This window comes from Pseudoliparis swirei, chromosome 10 (assembly GCF_029220125.1).
Source record: "Pseudoliparis swirei isolate HS2019 ecotype Mariana Trench chromosome 10, NWPU_hadal_v1, whole genome shotgun sequence".
In the NCBI taxonomy this organism is placed as follows: Eukaryota; Metazoa; Chordata; class Actinopteri; order Perciformes; family Liparidae; genus Pseudoliparis; species Pseudoliparis swirei.
In genome coordinates this window covers 877876-899078 of record NC_079397.1, presented here as the reverse complement: position 1 = coordinate 899078, position 21203 = coordinate 877876, and the positions used below count along the sequence as shown (strand labels likewise).

Sequence of the window (21203 nt, the reverse complement as noted above, 5' to 3'; positions counted from 1 at the left end):
GTCCTTAAAAAGTCTTAAATTGCTTTTCCTAAAAATAAGGCCTTAAAAAGTCTTAAAAAGTCTTAAATTCAGATTGGATTGGTCTTAAATTTTTTGGGTGTCATGTCATTACGAATATGAGTCAATCTGTTCCGCCAGGTCCGTATTTTGCTCCGGTCGCTCTGCGGTGTCTCTGGTGTCACCGGGGCCACGCCCCTTCTCTTAAAGGGGCCCCGCGTATTCGGTCCCATCAATCCCCTACAACGTGAAGCATCGGCTAGTTTAGAAAACATGTGGGGGATGCAAGTTCAACAACGGCTTGAAAAGAACGAGTGTTTCTGGTCACGGTGGGTGAAATGCTTCTGAAGCTGCGTTATGTGTCGGGAGACTTTCCAGCGGTGGAATCTCACGAGCAGAGCAAGAAGCACAGAGACTAGCGAAGGCCGCCAGCAGCCTGCGGGGCTAGCTCCTGCTCTGCCGCGAGCTCCTGCTCCGCCGCTCGCAACGACGTCAACGCTACAACGATGGAGGTCACCGGAGGAAATCCAGCGCCGTGAAACGAAGAGCTCATCACCAAAGTCCAACAGGGCGCCGTGTTCTTCATTCTGTTCCACGAGACTCTGGACCAGACCACCGCGAGCAGACAGCTGGACTTCATGTTCGCTCTTGGTGAAATGACCACGTCCCGTCAGGATCCTGTGGAGCTCATGGGCCATGACACCAGGACCTACTTCAGCACCTCAAAGTAAGTCTAACATAAATATATGTATTAACTATCCTCTTGTATATGAGTATGTGTTTCATATAGTTAAGCTTTACTCATGTGTCAAGTTAATAACAGCTATGCATAGGCGCACTACACATTAATTAGACTAATTAAAAATAGTTTTAGAATGGTAGTAAGTAGAGTGGTGTTTACCTGTCAATATGTCTACATAGTGTTCACTAGGCTCAAGGGATGGCTCACGTTGCTTCATTTGTAAAAATAGTATTCATTCATATTGATCCAGTCTGACATTAATCTGAAGTGGTGGTGTCATAAGAGATGTGGTGACTGTTGTTTGGCTAATGTCTGCCTTTTTTCTTTCTTTTTTCCAGGAGAATGGACCAAATGTCAACTGGAAGTTTTTATATTAATACAGTTTGAAAAGGATTGTTTTCCTAGTATATTCACAAAAGCTCAGGAGTAGACGTATGAACCTGTGACAAACATCCATCACATAGAGACATAAGAACACACACACACATACATTCTATTATGTAAATGAATTTGCATTTTAAAAGCAGCTGGAATTGTTATTTGTTTTATAGATTGTTTTTGTTCAAAAGGAACTATGTTGTCTGTATTTTTTAAATATATTTACTTGATATAAGCATTTGTTCATGGGACTTAAATGTTCTGAAAATGTATTAATAAATATAATTTACAACAGCAATGACATTTGTGTTATCCTTTTGCATTACACCATACTGTTAATTTTAAACAGACATCAGTGTGTTTACTTTGAATTAGTTTATTTAGATTAATGTATATTTCCATCGTAAGTTAGGTCTTAAATTTTATTTCGACGTGGTCTTAAAAAGTCTTAAATTTCACTGGTTTATTCCTGTAGACACCCTGTAAGTCACCTGAAGGTCTCATTAATAAAACAGGAAGTAGACGGCGGGGTTAGTGAACACTTTATTGGTTTCATCAACGACCAAAAGGCCTCAAACATCTGTTCTGTGGAAGAACTAAGTGATCAGGGCTAGCGTAGCTTAGCACGGAACCGCTCTCAGTGACCCGGAGAACTCAGTTTTCCATCTCTATGCTAAGCTAACGTCGGTACAGCTCCATCCAGTCATCTCGCTCTAGGACAGGGGTCTCCTGTCCGAGGAGAAAGTTAAAGACAACGGTGCTTCTAGCTAGGCTAGCATCACCCAGCCTTTATGCTAAGCTACGCTAACCCCATCTCTAATGCTTCGTCTTTATGCTAAGTGTCGAAGGTTGGGAAAAGATGACCAGGACGGCAAAGTAAAATTCAAAACAAAGTGGATTTAATTAAGTGTGGTAGAACAAAAGTCTCAGACACAAAACATTTAACGTGCAGCACGGGCCTGGATGAAGTCAGCTCAAAGCATCGTTCGATAACAGACTCCAGTTCTCTGGGACAACATGACTTTTTATATCTTTAAGAGCAGCATGATTAGATAATATAGATGGAGACGTCACTCGGTTTAATCTTTGTCCGTCTCATCGTTGGAGCTCAGGGTGGAGATCAGGGTGGAGATCAGGGTGGAGATCAGGGTGGAGCTCAGGGTGGTCCCACCCTCTGGGCTCACGACAGCAGCACTGGTTGGTTAAAACAGATGGAGGTGTTCCTGGTTTAGACTTTGAACACCTTCTGATGGAGCTCAGGGTGGTCCCACCCTCTGGGCTCACGATCTTCTCGCCATCATCATAATCAGTGTGTGTGTATGTTGTTCTCCATCTAAAGCAGGAGCTGTGCAGTTTCTTTAATATAATAGAAACTAAAAGGCATTGAAACTATCTGTTGCTTTCATAAACAAATTCTTTGACGGTGACAGGTACGGCTCTTATTTAAATCTCAATTCTACGACTGAGCGGTCAGGGTGAGGTCAGCGCCAAGGGTTGCACAGAGTTCCTGATTATCTTCCCTGTGTGGATGTGTCATCTTCTGGCCGAGGTCCAGAAGTGTTTGTTCCTACAGTATCTGTGCTTCTTATCCAGCAATGACAGTATGTTCCAAAACATGTGGGTGAGCATGCGTATGAGCTGTTCTCTCTGGTCAGAGCCCGAAAACGGAATCGAGTCATAGAAGGACACAAGGTTTGGTGCTTCGGGGCCTTAATGCAAAGTGAGGGGCATGGGGGACTATGTATGTATTTTTATATTCTTAACATAAGCTACGCTAACCCCAAAGGGGGTTTGTGATATTCTACATTTTTATTCACGTCAAAAATATCACCTAAATCCGCCGCTGAAAATAGTCCCAACAAGTGATTTGATAAAGTCGACAGCGAGATTTTAACTTTGTTTTATTCTTGTGTTTTCGGGACTTTTTACAAGTTAGTTCGTTATTAACAAAGAATAAATCGCTTCCAAACACAAATTCAGTTTTGATGGAAGCCGAGAAAACTCAACTTAAAATCTCCCAAATCAAATTTAACATTTAAAACAAAACAAATGATGAGATACTGAATACAACATGAATAAATACTCACGAGGCGCCAGAATGAGATCAAAGCATGAAAACTAAAAATCAGTCAGGAGTTTCGTATAATTCGTGTAAATTTAGCACTTTACGGTTCACACGTCAAATCACACTGAACCAAGGATGACCTCATCGATGAGGTCATCTTCATGAGTACATCGATGAGGTCATCTTCATGAGTACATCGATGAGGTCATCTTCATGAGTACATCGATGAGGTCATCTTCATGAGTACATCGATGAGGTCATCTTCATGAGTACTTGGATTTGTTTCTTAATTTTCTGGCAGCGATGATTCCATCTTCATCTTCATGAGGAATGAAGAATTAAAAAGTAAACCTCAGACTTATTTACACTTTCAACATCTTATATACATCTGAGATTAAAAATATACGGTCAGTCCATCAGGTCTTTGAACACAACACGAAAGGGCTGAAAGGTGAGCGTCTCCATCGGGTCAGCACCGTAAGGGCTGAAAGGTGAGCGTCTCCATCGGGTCAGCACCGTAAGGGCTGAAAGGTGAGCGTCTCCATCGGGTCAGCACCGTAAGGGCTGAAAGGTGAGCGTCTCCATCGGGTCAGCACCGTAAGGGCTGAAAGGTGAGCGTCTCCATCGGGTCTTTGAACGCACCATAAGGGCTGAAAGGTAAGCGTCTCAATCGGGTCTTTGAACACAACATAAGGGCTGAAAGGTGAGCGTCTCCATCGGGTCTTTGAACGCACCATAAGGGCTGAAAGGTGAGCGTCTCCATCGGGTCTTTGAACGCACCATAAGGGCTGAAAGGTGAGCGTAACAAGGAGTCTTTAAGTAGTTTTAAGACGTTTCACTTCAAACTTGAAATCAAAGCCACATTGAGCAGAAGAAACCGGTTCTGACCGGTTTCCCGGCCCGTGTGGGTCGGATTTGCTGTTAGCAGAACCCGGTTCCCTCTTCGCTCCTCGCCAGCTCGTCTTCGGTCCACCGAGCGCCGGACAGACATCGTGATGCGTTCACTGGTCAGTGTAAAGCAGCTCCTACGCTACGTCTCTGTTGTGTTGTTAGCGGCGTGTGCGGCCACTTCCTGTGTACCTCCACTTCCTGTGGCTACAGCCGGGCTCGCTGAAAGAACGCCTGCAGAAGATCAATAGGTCGGTTAAACGAGCCGAGAGCCAATCGGTGAGCTCGCTGGTGGAGGCGTACCTTCATGTAGCTCTTCAGCACCTTGAGGTCCGGCTGCTGGAGCACCTGAGCCAGCTCCTGAACGCAGCACAGGGAGTCATCACCGTGTATATATATATATATACACACATATGAATATATATACATATAAATATATACATATACACACATATATATGAATATACATATAAATATATATATACACATATATATGAATATATATACATATAAATATACATATATATATACACACATATATATGAATATATATACATATAAATGAATATATATATACATATATATATACACACATATATATTGGCTCTCTCCGAAGGCGGTCACATTTTTCTCTCCCTCTCCTCCCCATGACCTTCCCTTCCCTGCTTGGCTCCTATCGTCATGTCTTGTCTGTCATATACTTGAGAGACTCTCTCCTCATTGCTCTTCGAACTAAAACTATGGACCGATCAACTGATCATCTGATCAACTGGTCTCTCAACGAAATTGACACCGTCTTCTCGACGAGAAGCTTGGGTTCGGGGGAACCTGCCCGTCCTGCCGGGACGTTGCAACTGGTTACACGATGGACGTGTCGTGTGCCTAGCAGCCCTTTCCGTGGAGGACGTAGATGACATCTACCTATTCGGAACTATGATTACAGGATTTCTGCTGTTTGGATTTGGCGTTGCCCTGGCTTATCGGAAAATTAAGGAAACGGTGACAGCCGTTAAAAGCCCCCTAAGGCTGCCCGACGAAATTGGATCGATTTGAAATCCTATTGGGAAATGGGAGGAAAGTGGTGGAATAGTAGGTGCGCAAATTGGATGTAGCTGCTGGAAGAAGCAAACAATCCCAATCTTATCTGCTTTCGGCTCCCTCAACCAGAACGGGCCTTGGCCAAGGCCGTTACTGGAACAACAACTCCCCTGAAGATCGCTGAAGTGAGAACCTCTCTCATTCCCTTCCCCCTATCCACAGACACCTGTGGTTGTTGTATCCCCAGGACATTTCAAGGCTATCTCCATGGCAACGACCATCTTGCGGACTGAGAACTCTGTCTGTTGTGGCCTGGGGGAGGACGACTTACCAGGCCACTCACACACGAACTTCCACACACACACTGATATGCATTCACTACCCTCACCCCCATCCCACGCCTTCGCCTGCTTTATGCCCCCAGTGTGGTCTACTGGCGCTCTAACGGGCTGCCGGATGGCTGCCTGTCTACGCTGGTTACCTTCTGCCCCCCTACGGCTGAGCTTGACCACCCAGTCTTTGGCTTACCTCCCCTCCCCCCTTCCTCCACATTGCACGTCTTGTTTAGATGTATGTGCTTTTTTCTGCTCCCACACTGTACCCCTCTAGGGGCATATTCTGGGGGTTGTTTTTTTATTTTCTCCTCTCTTCCCTCGTGTTATGCTGTAATCTTCCTGGATCTGCCTGTAATTTCCCGCTTGCGGGATCAATAAAGTATACATCTATCTATCTATCTATCTATCTATACACATAAATATATATATGCATATATATATACACACACATATATATGAATATATATATACATATATATACACACATATATATGTATATATACATATACACACATATATATGTATATATACATATACACACATATATATGTATATATATACATATATATGTGTATATACATATACACATATATATATACATATACACATATATATATGTATATACAGGACTGTCTCCGAAAATTAGAATATTGTGATAAAGTTCTTTATTTTCTGTAATGCAATTAAAAAAACAGAAATGTCATGCATTCTGGATTCATTACAAATCAACTGAAATATTGCAAGCCTTTTATTCTTTTAATATTGCTGATTATGGCTTACAGCTTAAGAAAACTCTAAAATCCTATCTCATAAAATTTTAATATTTCCTCAGACCAAGTAAAAAAAAAGATTTATAACAGCAAAACAAAATCAAACATTTGAAAATGTGTTTCCAGGTGTTTCGAGTTAATTAGACGATTCAAGTGATTTGTTTAATACCCTACTAGTATACTTTTTCATGATATTCTAATATTTAGAGATAGGATATTTGAGTTTTCTTAAGCTGTAAGCCATAATCAGCAATATTAAAAGAATAAAAGGCTTGCAATATTTCAGTTGATTTGTAATGAATCCAGAATGCATGACATTTTTGTTTTTTTAATTGCATTACAGAAAATAAAGAACTTTATCACAATATTCTAATTTTCTGAGACAGTCCTGTATATACATATATACACACATATATATGGATATATATACATATATACACACATATATATGTATATATATACATATATATGTATACATATACATATATATGTATACATATATATAAGTATATAGATATATATATATACACACATACATATATATATACATACATGTACATAAATATATACATATATATACATACATACATATATATATGTACATAAATATATATGTACATAAATATATATATACATAAATATATATATACATATATATATAAATATATATATATACACACATATAAAGACATCAGAGTGTGGGACTCACCTGAGAGATCTCTGGCGACACCTGCAGCGACGGGAGATACTCCTGCTGCAGGAAGTGGATGAACTCCGGCCCCTGAGAGAGAAACCAGAGAAGAAGAAACTCATCAAACTCATGGAGCAACACTCAGGTAGCACCTCTACCTGGGAGGCTAGACCACGGGACCACTAGGACCCTGGACCACGAGGACCCTGGACCACGAGGACCCTGGACCACGAGGACCCTGGACCACTAGGACCCTGGACCACTAGGACCCTGGACCACGAGGACCCTGGACCACGAGGACCCTGGACCACTAGGACCCTGGACCACTAGGTACCTGGACCACTAGGACCCTGGACCACGAGGACCCTGGACCACGAGGACCCTGGACCACGAGGACCCTGGACCACTAGGACCCTGGACCACTAGGACCCTGGACCACTAGGACCCTGGACCACTAGGACCTGGACCACGACCCTGGACCACTAGGACCCTGGACCACGAGACCCTGGACCACGAGGACCCTGACCACTAGGACCCTGGACCACGAGACCACGAGGACCCTGGACCACTAGGACCCTGGACCACTAGGACCCTGGACCACTAGGTACCTGGACCACGAGGACCCTGGACCACTAGGTACCTGGACCACGAGGACCCTGGACCACGAGGACCCTGGACCACGAGGACCCTGGACCACTAGGTACCTGGACCACTAGGACCCTGGACCACTAGGACCCTGGACCATTAGGTACCTGGACCACTAGGACCCTGGACCACTAGGACCCTGGACCACTAGGACCCTGGACCACTAGGTACCTGGACCACTAGGACCCTGGACCACTAGGACCCTGGACCACGAGACCTGAACCACGAGACCTGAACCACGAGACCTGGACCCACGACCTGGACCACTAGACCCTGGACCACTAGGACCCTGGACCACGAGACCCTGGACCACTAGGACCCTGACCACTAGGTACCTGGACCACGAGACCCTGGACCACGAGACCCTGGACCACTAGGACCCTGGACCACGAGACCCTGGACCACTAGGACCCTGACCACGAGACCTGGACCACCACGAGACCTGAACCACGAGACCTGAACCACGAGACCTGAACCACGAGACCTGACCACTAGGACCCTGGACCACTAGGTACCTGGACCACTAGGACCCTGGACCACGAGGACCCTGGACCACTAGGACCCTGGACCACTAGGACCCTGGACCACTAGGACCCTGGACCACTAGGACCCTGACCACGAGGACCCTGGACCACGAGACCCTGGACCACTAGGACCCTGGACCACGAGACCCTGGACCACGACCCTGACCACAGGACCCTGGACCACGAGGACCCTGGACCGCTCGGTCTCTGGACCACGAGGACCTTGGACCACTAGGACCCTGGACCACTAGACCCTGACCACTAGGACCCTGGACCACTAGGACCCTGACCACTAGGGACCCTGGACCACTAGACCCTGACCACGAGACCCTGGACCACTAGGACCCTGGACCACTAGGACCCTGGACCACTAGGACCCTGACCACTAGGACCCTGGACCACTAGGTACCTGGACCACGAGGACCCTGGACCACTAGGACCCTGGACCACTAGGTACCTGGACCACGAGGACCCTGGACCACTAGGACCCTGGACCACTAGGACCCTGGACCACTAGGTACCTGGACCACTAGGACCCTGGACCACTAGGACCCTGGAGCACTAGGTACCTGGACCACGAGGACCCTGGACCACGAGGACCCTGGACCACTAGGACCCTGGACCACTAGGACCCTGGACCACTAGGAACCTGGACCACTAGGAACCTGGACCACTAGGTACCTGGACCACGAGGACCCTGGACCACGAGGACCCTGGACCACTAGGTACCTGGACCACGAGGACCCTGGACCACGAGGACCCTGGACCACGAGGACCCTGGACCACTAGGACCCTGGACCACGAGGACCCTGGACCACTAGGTACCTGGACCACTAGGACCCTGGACCACGAGGACCCTGGACCACTAGGACCCTGGACCACTAGGTACCTGGACCACTAGGACCCTGGACCACTAGGACCCTGGACCACTAGGTACCTGGACCACTAGGACCCTGGACCACTAGGACCCTGGACCACTAGGACCCTGGACCACTAGGACCCTGGACCACTAGGACCCTGGACCACTAGGTACCTGGACCACTAGGACCCTGGACCACTAGGACCCTGGACCACTAGGTACCTGGACCACTAGGACCATGGACCACTAGGACCCTGGACCACTAGGTACCTGGACCACTAGGACCCTGGACCACTAGGTACCTGGGCCACTAGGTACCTGGACCACTAGGACCCTGGACCACTAGGTACCTGGGCCACTAGGACCCTGGACCAGTAGGATCTTGGACCACTAGGACCCTGGACCACTAGGACCCTGGACCACTAGGACCCTGGACCACGAGGACCCTGGACCACTAGGATCTTGGACCACTAGGACCCTGGACCACTAGGACCCTGGACCACTAGGACCCTGGACCACGAGGACCTTGGACCACTAGGACCCTGGACCACGAGGACCATGGACCACTAGGACCCTGGACCACGAGGACCCTGGACCACGAGGACCCTGGACCACGAGGACCTTGGACCACTAGGATCCTGGACCACGAGGACCCTGGACCACGAGGATCTTGGACCACTAGGACCCTGGACCACTAGGACCCTGGACCACTAGGACCCTGGACCATGAGGACCTTGGACCACTAGGACCCTGGACCACGAGGACCTTGGACCACTAGGTACCTGGACCACGAGGACCTTGGACCACTAGGACCCTGGACCACGAGGACCCTGGACCACTAGGTACCTGGACCACGAGGACCTTGGACCACTAGGACCCTGGACCACGAGGACCCTGGACCACGAGGACCTTGGACCACAAGGACCCTGGACCACTAGGTACCTGGACGAGGACCCTGGACCACGAGGACCCAGGACCACTAGGTACCTGGACCACGAGGACCCTGGACCACTAGGTACCTGGACGAGGACCCTGGACCACGAGGACCCTGGACCACTAGGTACCTGGACCACTAGGTACCTGGACCACGAGGACCCTGGACCACTAGGACCCTGGACCACTAGGACCCTGGACCACTAGGACCCTGGACCACGAGGACCCTGGACCACGAGGACCCTGGACCACTAGGACACTGGACCACAAGGTACCTGGACCACAAGGACCCTGGACCACAAGGTACCTGGACCACAAGGACCCTGGACCACTAGGACCATGGACCACTAGGACCCTGGACCACGAGGACCCTGGACCATGAGGACCCTGGACCACTAGGACCATGGACCACTAGGACCCTGGACCACGAGGAACCTGGACCATGAGGACCCTGGACCACTAGGACCCTGGACCACTAGGACCCTGGACCCCAGCTATAGACCTGCTCTACATAAGTGGATCTGCTAGAGTACTAGTGTATTTGCTGTATGGGGTACCAGGCTGCTGGTCTGGATGTGATCCTTAATCCAGCTTAGACCAGAAGGAGATCTAGTCCACTCCACTGACTGAAGGGATCAGATATAGAGCCCACTAGAGGTCCTACTAGAAGTCCTACTAGATGTCCCACTAGAGGTACCATTAGAGGTCCAACTAGAGGTCCCACTAGAGGTCCCACTAGAGGTCCCACTAGAGGTACCACTAGAGGTACCACTCGAGGTCCCACTAAAGGTCCCACTAGAGGTCCTACTAGAGGTCCCACTAGAGGTCCCACTAGAGGTCCCACTAGAGGTCCTACTAGAGGTACCATTAGAGGTCCCACTAGAGGTCCCACTAGAGGTCCCACTAGAGGTCCCACTAGAGGTCCCACTAGAGGTCCTACTAGAGGTCCTACTAGAGGTCCTACTAGAGGTCCCATTAGAGGTACCATTAGAGGTCCTACTAGAGGTCCCACTAGAGGTCCCACTAGAGGTGCATGTGATGTCATGTATGTGATGTCATGTATGTGATGTCATGTATGTCATGTATGTGATGTCATGTATGTGATGTCATGTATGTGATGTCATGTCATGTATGTGATGTCATGTATGTCATGTATGTGATGTCATGTATGTGATGTCATGATAAGTCCATGAGGCTGTTACCCGTTTGAGATGAATCATCTTCAGCGTGAGAGAAACTTCAGACAGCGTCTGAAAAACAGAGGAAGCCGAGTTAACGCTAACACTAACCCATCACTACACACTAACTAACTCATCACTACACACTAACTAAATTACTAACACATCACTACACACTAACTAACCCATCACTACACACTAACTAACCCATCACTAAACACTAACTAACCCATCACTACACACTAACTAACTCATCACTACACACTAACTAACTCATCACTACACACTAACTTACTAACACATCACTACACACAAACTAACTAACACATCACTACACACTAACTAACCCATCACTAAACACTAACTAACCCATCACTAAGCACACACTAACTAACCCATCACTACACACTAACTAACTAACCCATCACTACACACTAATTAACCAATCACTACACACTAACTAACCCATCACTACACACTAACTAACTAACCCATCACTACACACTAACTAACTCATCACTACACACTAACTAACTAACCCATCGCTACACACTAAATAACCAACCCATCACTACACACTAACCAACCCATCACTACACACTAACTAACCAATCACTACACACTAACTCACCCATCACTGCACACTAACTAACCAATCACCACACTAATTAACTAACCCATCACTGCACACTAACTAACTAACACTAACCGATCACTTCACACTAACACTAACTAATTAACACTAACTCACACTAAATAACACCAACTAACACTAACCCATCACTACACACTAACTAACTAACCAATCACTACACACTAACCCATCACTACACACTAACTAACCCATCACTAAACACTAACTAACCCATCACTAAACACACACTAACTAACCAATCACTACACACTAACTAACCCATCACTACACACTAATTAACCAATCACTACACACTAACTAACCCATCACTACACACTAACTAACTCATCACTACACACTAACTAACTCATCACTACACACTAACTAACCCATCACTACACACTAACTAACCCATCACTACACACTAACTCATCACTACACACTAACTAACTCATCACTACACACTAACTAACCCATCACTACACACTAACTAACTAACCCATCACTAAACACTAACTAACTAACCCATCACTAAACACTAACCCATCACTAAACACTAACTAACCCATCACTACACACTAACTAACCAATCACTACACACTAACTAAACCATCAATACACACTGACTAACCCATCACTAAACACTAACTAACCCATCACCAAACACTAACTAACCCATCACTACACACTAACTCATCACTACACACTAACTAACACATCACTACACACTAACTAACCCATCACTACACACTAACTAACATCACTAAACACTAACTAACCCATCACTAAACACTAACTAACCCACTAAACACTAACTAACTAACCCATCACTACACACTAACTAACCAATCACTACACACTAACCCATCACTAAACACTAACTAACCCATCACTACACACTAACTAACCCATCACTACACACTAACTAACCCATCACTAAACACTAACTAACTAACCCATCACTACACACTAACTAACTCATCACTACACACTAACTAACTCATCACTACACACTAACTTACTAACACATCACTACACACAAACTAACTAACACATCACTACACACAAACTAACCAATCACTACACACTAACTAACTCATCACTACACACTAAATAACTAACCCATCACTAAACACTAACTAACTAACCCATCACTACACACTAACTAACAAATCACTAAACACTAACTAACTAACTCATCACTACACACTAACCCATCACTACACACTAACTAACCCATCACTAAACACTTACTAACCCATCACTACACACTAACTAACCCTTCACTAAACACTAACTAACCAACCCATCACTACACACTAACTAACTCATCACTACACACTTTGGCTCTCTTCGAAGGCGGTCGCATTTTCTCTCCCTCTCCTCCCCATGACCTTCCCTTCCCTGCTTGGCTTCTCTCGTCATGTCTTGTCTTGTTTTATACTTGAGAGACTCTCTCCTCATCGCTCTTCGAACTAAAAACCATGGACCGATCAACTGATCATCTGATCAACTGGTCTCTCAACGCACTGACACCGCTTCTCGACGAAGCTTGGGTTGGGAACCTGCCCGTCCTGCCGGGACGTTGCAGCTGGTTACACGATGGACGTGTCGTGTGCCTAGCCGCCTTTCCGTGGAGGACGAGATGACATCTACCTATTCCGAACTATGATTACAGGATTTCTGCTGTTTGGATTTGGCGTTGCCCTGGTTTATCGGAAAATTAAGGAAACGGTGACAGCCGTTAAAAAGCCCCTAAGGCTGCCCGACGAAATTGGATCGATTTGAAAAATGGGAGGAAAGTGGTGGAATAGTAGGTGCGCAAATTGGATGTAGCTGCTGGAAGACCAAACAATCCCAATCTTATCTGCTGCTCCCTCAACCAGAACGGGCCTTGGCCAAGGCCGTTACTGGAACAACAACTCCCTGAAGATCGCTGAAGTGAGAACCTCTCATTCCCTTCCCCCTATCCACAGACACCTGTGGTTGTTTTCTCCCAGGACCTTTCAAGGCTATCTCCATGGCAACGACCATCTTGCGGACTGAGAACTCTGTCTGTTGTGGCCTGGGGGAGGACGACACACCAGAACACGCACACGAACTTTCAATAATACTGATTTGCATTCACTACCCCCCCCATCCCACGCCGCCTGCTTTTTACCCCAGTGTGACGGACGGGGCTGTGGCTGGCGCTGCTGTGATGGCGCCGGGCCGGCTGGCTGCTTGTCGGTGCTGGTTACCTTCTGCCCCAATGGATGGGCTTAGATCACCCAGTTGTTGGATTACCTCCTCCCCCTTCCTACTCGTTGCAAGTCATGTCTAAAATGTATGTGCTTATGTGCTAAGGTGTTTTTCCTGCTCCCACACTGTACCCCTCTCGGGGCATAGTCGGGGGGTTGGTGTTTTTTCTCGCCTTCTTCCCTCATGTTATGCTGTAATCTTTCATCCACCCTTTCTTGTAATTTCGATGCTTTTGTACCTGTACTCTGGCAAACGACAAATAAATATATCAATCAATCAATCAATCAAAAACTAACTAACTCATCACTACACACTAACTAACCAATCACTACACACTAACTAACTAACCCATCACTACACACTAACTAACTAACTCATCACTACACACTAACTAACTAACCCATCGCTACACACTAACTAACCAACCCATCACTACACACTAACCAACCCATCACTACACACTAACTAACTAAACAATCACTACACACTAACTAACTAACCCATCACTGCACACTAACTAACCAATCACCACACACTAATTAACTAACCCATCACTGCACACTAACTAACTAACAGTAACCGATCACTTCACACTAACACTAACTAATTAACACTAAATAACACCAACTAACACTAACCCATCACTACACACTAACTAACCCATCACTGCACACTAATTAACTAACCCATCACTGCACACTAACTAACCCATCACTGCACACTAACTAACTAACACTAACCGATCACTTCACACTAACACTAACTAATTAACACTAACTCACACTAAATAACACCAACTAACACATCACTACACACTAACTAACTAACCAATCACTACACACTAACTAACCCATCACTACACACTAACTAACCAATCACTACACACTAACTAACTAACCCATCACTACACACTAATTAACCAATCACTACACACTAACTAACCCATCACTACACACTAACTAACCCATCACTACACACTAACTAACTCATCACTACACACTAACTAACTCATCACTATACACTAACCAACTAACGCATCACTAAACACTAACTAACTAACCCATCACTAACTAACCAATCACTACACACTAACTAACCCATCACTACACACTAACTCATCACTACACACTAACTAACTCATCACTACACACTAACCAATCACTACACACTAACTAATCACTACACACTAACTAACCCATCACTACACACTAACTAACTTATTAACACATCACTACACACTAACTAACTAACCCATCACTAAACACTAACTAACTAACCCATCAATAAACACTAACTAACCCACTACACACTAACTAACCCATCACTAAACACTAACTAACTAACCCATCACTACACACTAACTAACCCATCACTACACACTAACTAACCCATCACTAAACACTAACTAACTAACCCATCACTACACACTAATTAACCCATCACTACACACTAACTAACTAACCCATCACTACACACTAATTAACCAATCACTACACACTAACTAACCCATCACTACACACTAACTAACCCATCACTACACACTAACTCATCACTACACACTAACTAACTAACCCATCACTAAAAACTAACTAACTAACCCATCACTAAACACTAACCCATCACTAAACACTAACTAACTAACCCATCACTACACACTAACTAACCAATCACTACACACTAACTAACCCATCACTAAACACTAACTAACCCATCACCAAACACTAACTAACCCATCACTAAACACTAACTAACCCATCACTACACACTAACTAACACATCACTACACACTAACTAACTAACCCATCACTAAACACTAACTAACCCACTACACACTAACTAACCCATCACTAAACACTAACTAACTAACCCATCACTACACACTAACTAACCCATCACTACACACTAACCCATCACTAAACACTAACTAACCCATCACTACACACTAACTAACCCATCACTAAACACACACTAACTAACCCATCACTACACACTAACTAACCCATCACTAAACACTAACTAACTAACACATCACTACACACAAACTAACCAATCACTACACACTAACTAACTCATCACTACACACTAAATAACTAACCCATCACTAAACACTAACTAACTAACCCATCACTACACACTAACTAACCAATCACTAAACACTAACTAACTCATCACTACACACTAACCCATCACTACACACTAACTAACCCATCACTAAACACTAACTAACCCATCACTAAACACTAACTAACCCATCACTAAACACACACTAACTAACCCATCACTAAACACTTACTAACCCATCACTACACACTAACTAACCCTTCACTAAACACTAACTAACCAACCCATCACTACACACTAACTAACTCATCACTACACACTAACTAACTCATCACTACACACTAACTAACTCATCACTACACACTAACTAACCAATCACTACACACTAACTAACTAACCCATCACTACACACTAATTAACTAACCCATCACTGCACACTAACTAACCCATCACTGCACTAACTAACTAACCGATCACTTCACACTAACACTAACTAATTAACACTAACTCACACTAAATAACACCAACTAACACTAACCCATCACTACACACTAACTAACTAACCAATCACTACACACTAACTAACCCATCACTACACACTAACTAACCAATCACTACACACTAACTAACTAACCCATCACTACACACTAACTAACTAACCAATCACTACACACTAACTAACTCATCACTACACACAAACTAACTAACCCATCACTGCACACTAACTAACTCATCACTACACACTAACTAACTAACCCATCACTAAACACTAGCTAACCCATCACTACACACTAACTAACCCATCACTACACACTAACTAACTAATCACTACACACTAAGTAACTAACCCATCACTACACACTAACTAACCCATCACTGCACACTAACTAACCAATCACTACACACTAAGTAACTAACCCATCACTGCACACTAACTAACTAAACCATCACTGCACACTAACTAACTAAACCATCACTACACACTAATTAACCCATCACAACACACTAACTAACTAACCAATCACTACACACTAACCGATCACTACACACTAACTAATTAACACTAACTCACACTAACACCAACTAACACTAACCCATCACTACACACTAACCCATCACTACACACTAACTAACCCATCACTACACACTAACTAACCCATCACTACACACTGACTAACCCATCACTACACACTAACTAACCCATCACTACACACTAACTAACCCATCACTACACTAACTAACCCATCAATACACACTGACTAACCCATCACTACACACTAACCCATCACTACACTAACTAACCCATCAATACACTGACTAACCCATCACTACACACTAACTAACCCATCACTACACACTAACTTGCTCCCGCGTGGCTGCAGGGACTCACCAGCAGCGTCTGAGCGTCCGAGAGGTCAAAGGTCGGTTTGAGAGGCGCCAGAAAACAAGCAGGAACAATGTGCTTGTAGACAAAGTCTGGGAACCCCACCATGCCGTCTTTACCGCCTGCAGGCCAGAGGATAGCGTGAGGACAACAAGAGGACAACAACAACAAGAGGACAAGAGGACAACCCCCCCAGAGGCCCCAGCTCTCACCCCACAGCTCCACCAGCTTGGACAGAACCAGGAAGCAGGTCTTCTGGGCGATGGGGTCGGGGAAGTCCACGGCTCCCTGGATGATGGTGAACACCACGCGCTCGATGTTCTCCGCTCCTGAAAAACAACAACAACAAACAAGAGTTATTTTGTGTGTCTGCAGGTATGTTAGCTTAGCTTAGCATAGTGACTGGACGCAGAGGGGAACTGTAGCCTGGACATGTTTCATCTGTTGTTTCTCTGTTGCTTGAACACATGTTGTTGTTGTTGTTCCATGTGTCTCACCCTGGTTGGCCATCACCTCGTTCATCCCGCTCCCTGCGACCGTCTGGATGAAGGTGAAGTAGCTCCTCCTCAGCATCTGCTTCTCCAGCGCCGCCGCCTGGTCGTTGTCCTCCGCCGGCCGCGCCAACACGCCGAAGATGGCGAGCACGAGCGGCATGAAGACCTGCTGGAGGAAGGGCGACACCTGCTGCTGCAGGGAGAGAGGTCGCCATGACGTCATCACGCCATGAGGTCACCACATCATCACGCCATGAGGGCATGACCCAATCACGCCATGAGGTCATGACCCATCACGCCATGAGGTCATGACCCATCACGCCATGAGGTCATGACCCATCACGCCATGAGGTCATGACCCATCACGCCATGAGGTCATGACCCATCACGCCATGAGGTCATGACCCATTACGCCATGAGGTCATGACCCATCACGCCATGAGGTCATGACCCCATCACACCATGAGGTCACCACATCATCACGCCATAAGGTCATCACGCCATGAGGTCACCACATCATCACGCCATGAGGTCATGACCCCATCACGCCATGAGGTCACCACATCATCACGCCATAAGGTCATCACGCCATGAGGTCACCACATCATCACGCCATCACGCCATGACATCATCACGCCATGAGGGCATCACACCATGAGGGCATCACACCATGAGGTCATGACCCATCACACCATGAGGTCATGACCCATTACGCCATGAGGTCATGACCCATCACGCCATGAGGTCATGACCCCATCACGCCATGAGGTCACCACATCATCACGCCATAAGGTCATCACGCCATGAGGTCACCACATCATCACGCCATGAGGTCATCACGCCATGAGGTCATGACCCCATCACGCCATGAGGTCACCACATCATCACGCCATAATCAGAATCAGAATCAGAATCAGAAACAGGTTTATTGCCAAAGAATGTTTTCACAAACAAACGAGGAATTTTTTTTGGTGGAAGGTGCAACATTTGGACATGACAAACAAACAACAATCAACGCGACGGAAAAACAACAAATAATGTGAGAGTGTTTGGGTGTGTGCTTCAAGTGGTGTGTTTTAGTTGAAGTGCATGTTAAAGTGACGTGTGTGGAGGAGGGAAGAAGAAGGAGGAGGGAGGAGGTGGGAGGAAGAGGAGGAGGAGGAAGAGGAAGGAGGCGGGAAGAAGGAGGAGAGAGGAAGGTGGAAGAAGAGGTGGTAGTCCTGGGGTGACAGTCAGTCAGTCCGGGGTCCATTCATGAGCCCGACCGCCGACGGAAAAAGCTTTTGTTGTGGCGGGTGGACTTAGTCATGATGGACGCAGCCTCCTCCCGAGGGAGGGACTCGAACAGGAGTGTCCAGGGTGGGAGGGTCGGCGACAATCTTTCTGGCCCGCTTCAGTGACCTGGAAGTGAACAGGACCTGGAGGAAGGCAGATTGCAGCCGATAACCCTCTCGGCCGAGCGGATGATGCTCTGCAGCCTGCGCTTGTCTTTGGCTGTGGCTGCAGGGTGCCAGTCGGTGATGGAGGAGCAGATGGTGGACTCAACGATGGCCGTGTAGAACTGTACCATCATCTTCCTGGCAGGTTGAATTTCCTCAGCTGCCTCAGGAAGAACATCCTCTGCTGGGCCTTCTTGGAGATGGAGCCGATGTTCAGCTCCCACTTGAGGTCCTGGGAGATGATGGAGCCCAGGAAGCGGTAGGACTCCACAGCGTCGGCAGAGTCACACAGGATGAGAGGGCGGGTGGGGCTGCATTCCTCCTGAAATCCACAACCATCTCCACTGTCTTCAGGCGTTGAGCTCCAGGTTGTTCTGGCTGCACCAGGTCACCAGGTGGTCAGTCTCCCACCTGTAGGCGGTCTCGTCCCCACCAGAGATGAGTCCAATGAGGGTGGTGTCATCCATGAACTTTAGGAGCTTGACGGACTGGTGACTGGAGGTGCAGCTGTTGGTGTACAGGGAGAACAGCAGAGGGAGAGAACACAGCCTTGGGGAACCCGTGCTGGTGGTCCGGGAGCCTGAGACGTGTTTCCCCAGCCTCACGTGCTGCTTCCTGTCGGTCAGGAAGTCTGTGATCCACCTGCAGGTGGAGTCGGGCACGTGCAGCTGGGAGAGCTTGTCCTGCAGCAGGACGGGATGATCGTATTGAAGGCAGAGCTGAAGTCCACAAACAGGATCCTGGCGTAGGTTCCTCGGGAGTCCAGATGCTGGAGGATGTAGTGAAGGGCCATGTTGACTGCATCGTCTGCAGACCTGTTGGCTCTGTAGGCGAACTGCAGGGGGTCCAGGAGTGGGTCGGTGATGGTCTTGAGGTGTGACAGGACCAAGCGTTCAAAGGACTTCATGACCACAGAGGTCAGGCGATGGGCCTGTAGTCATTGAGTCCTGTGATCTTGGGTTTTGGGGACGGGATGATGGTGGAGGCCTTGAAGCAGGCTGGAACGTGGCATGTCTCCAGGGAGGTGTTGAAGATGTCGGTGAACACGGAGACAGCTGGTCAGCACAGTGCTTCAGGGTGGAGGGGAGGCGGAGTCCGGGCCCGCTGCTGCGGGGTTCTGCTTTTTAAACAGCCTGGTGACGGCTCTCTCCAGGATGACGAGGCGTCGCTGAGTTGATGGAGGGTGCTCAGAGGTGTGGGCCCCTGCTGGGCTGCGGGAGGGTGGGCTGATGGTCTGTGGCTTGTTGGTGGGGCTGTGGGGGATTGTCTCAGGACTGCTCCATTGACTTTCAAAGCGGCAGTAGAACTCATTTAGCTCGTCTGCCAGAAGCACATTGTTCATGGAGTGGGGTGATTTGGGCTTGTAGTTGGTGATCTGCCTGAGCCCTCTCCAGACAGAAGCAGAGTCGTTTGCTGAGAGCTGCTGTTGCAGTTTCTCAGAGTACAGTCGTTTAGCATCTCTCACCGCCTTGCTAAACCTGTATTTGGACTCTGTGTACAGGTCCTTGTCCCCACTCCTGAATGCCTGGTCCTTCTGCAGTCTTAGCTTCCTGAGCTCCGCTGTGAACCAGGGTTTGTCGTTGTTATAACTCACCCTGGAGCTGGATGGAATACAGCTGTCCTCACAGAAGCTGATGTAGGAAGTTACAGCCTCTGTGTACTCATCCAGGCTGTTGGTAGCAGTCCTGAAGACATCCCAGTCAGTACAGTCCAAACACGCCCGTAGATCCTCCAGAGCCTCACTGGTCCACTTCTTAAACTTCCTCACCACAGGTTTGCAGAGCTTTAGTCTCTGCCTGTATGAGGGAATCAGATGAACCATGACGTGGTCAGAGTTTCCCAGTGCAGCTCGAGGGACGGCGTGATAGGCCCTGCTGATTGTTGTGTAGCAGTGGTCCAGAATGCTC

General features: G+C 47.1%; 1 protein-coding gene and 1 long non-coding RNA gene across 3 annotated transcripts in view; one reads left to right on the top strand and one right to left on the bottom strand.

Annotated features, from left to right (window-relative positions):
• The first annotated feature begins 1 nt into the window (after position 1).
• LOC130200656 (uncharacterized) lies at positions 2-1415 on the top strand. The gene is made up of 2 exons (XR_008833054.1): positions 2-724; positions 1078-1415. It is a non-coding gene; the product is annotated as an uncharacterized LOC130200656 (long non-coding RNA).
• Positions 1416-3001: 1586 nt separating this feature from the next.
• The window catches only part of xpot (exportin, tRNA (nuclear export receptor for tRNAs)), a 31198-nt gene continuing 12996 nt past the window's right edge, over positions 3002-21203 (bottom strand). The window contains exons 19-25 of one of the 2 annotated variants that reach the window (XM_056424950.1): positions 17861-18050; positions 17576-17692; positions 17370-17485; positions 11068-11115; positions 6923-6994; positions 4374-4430; positions 3002-4304 (exon numbers count right to left, since the gene is read on the bottom strand). In XM_056424950.1, coding sequence (XP_056280925.1) covers positions 4278-4304; positions 4374-4430; positions 6923-6994; positions 11068-11115; positions 17370-17485; positions 17576-17692; positions 17861-18050 — 627 coding nt within the window. In that variant the 3' untranslated portion in view covers positions 3002-4277. The remainder of the gene's footprint in view (positions 4305-4373; positions 4431-6922; positions 6995-11067; positions 11116-17369; positions 17486-17575; positions 17693-17860; positions 18051-21203) is intronic. The other variant, XM_056424951.1, reaches the window with a different exon arrangement.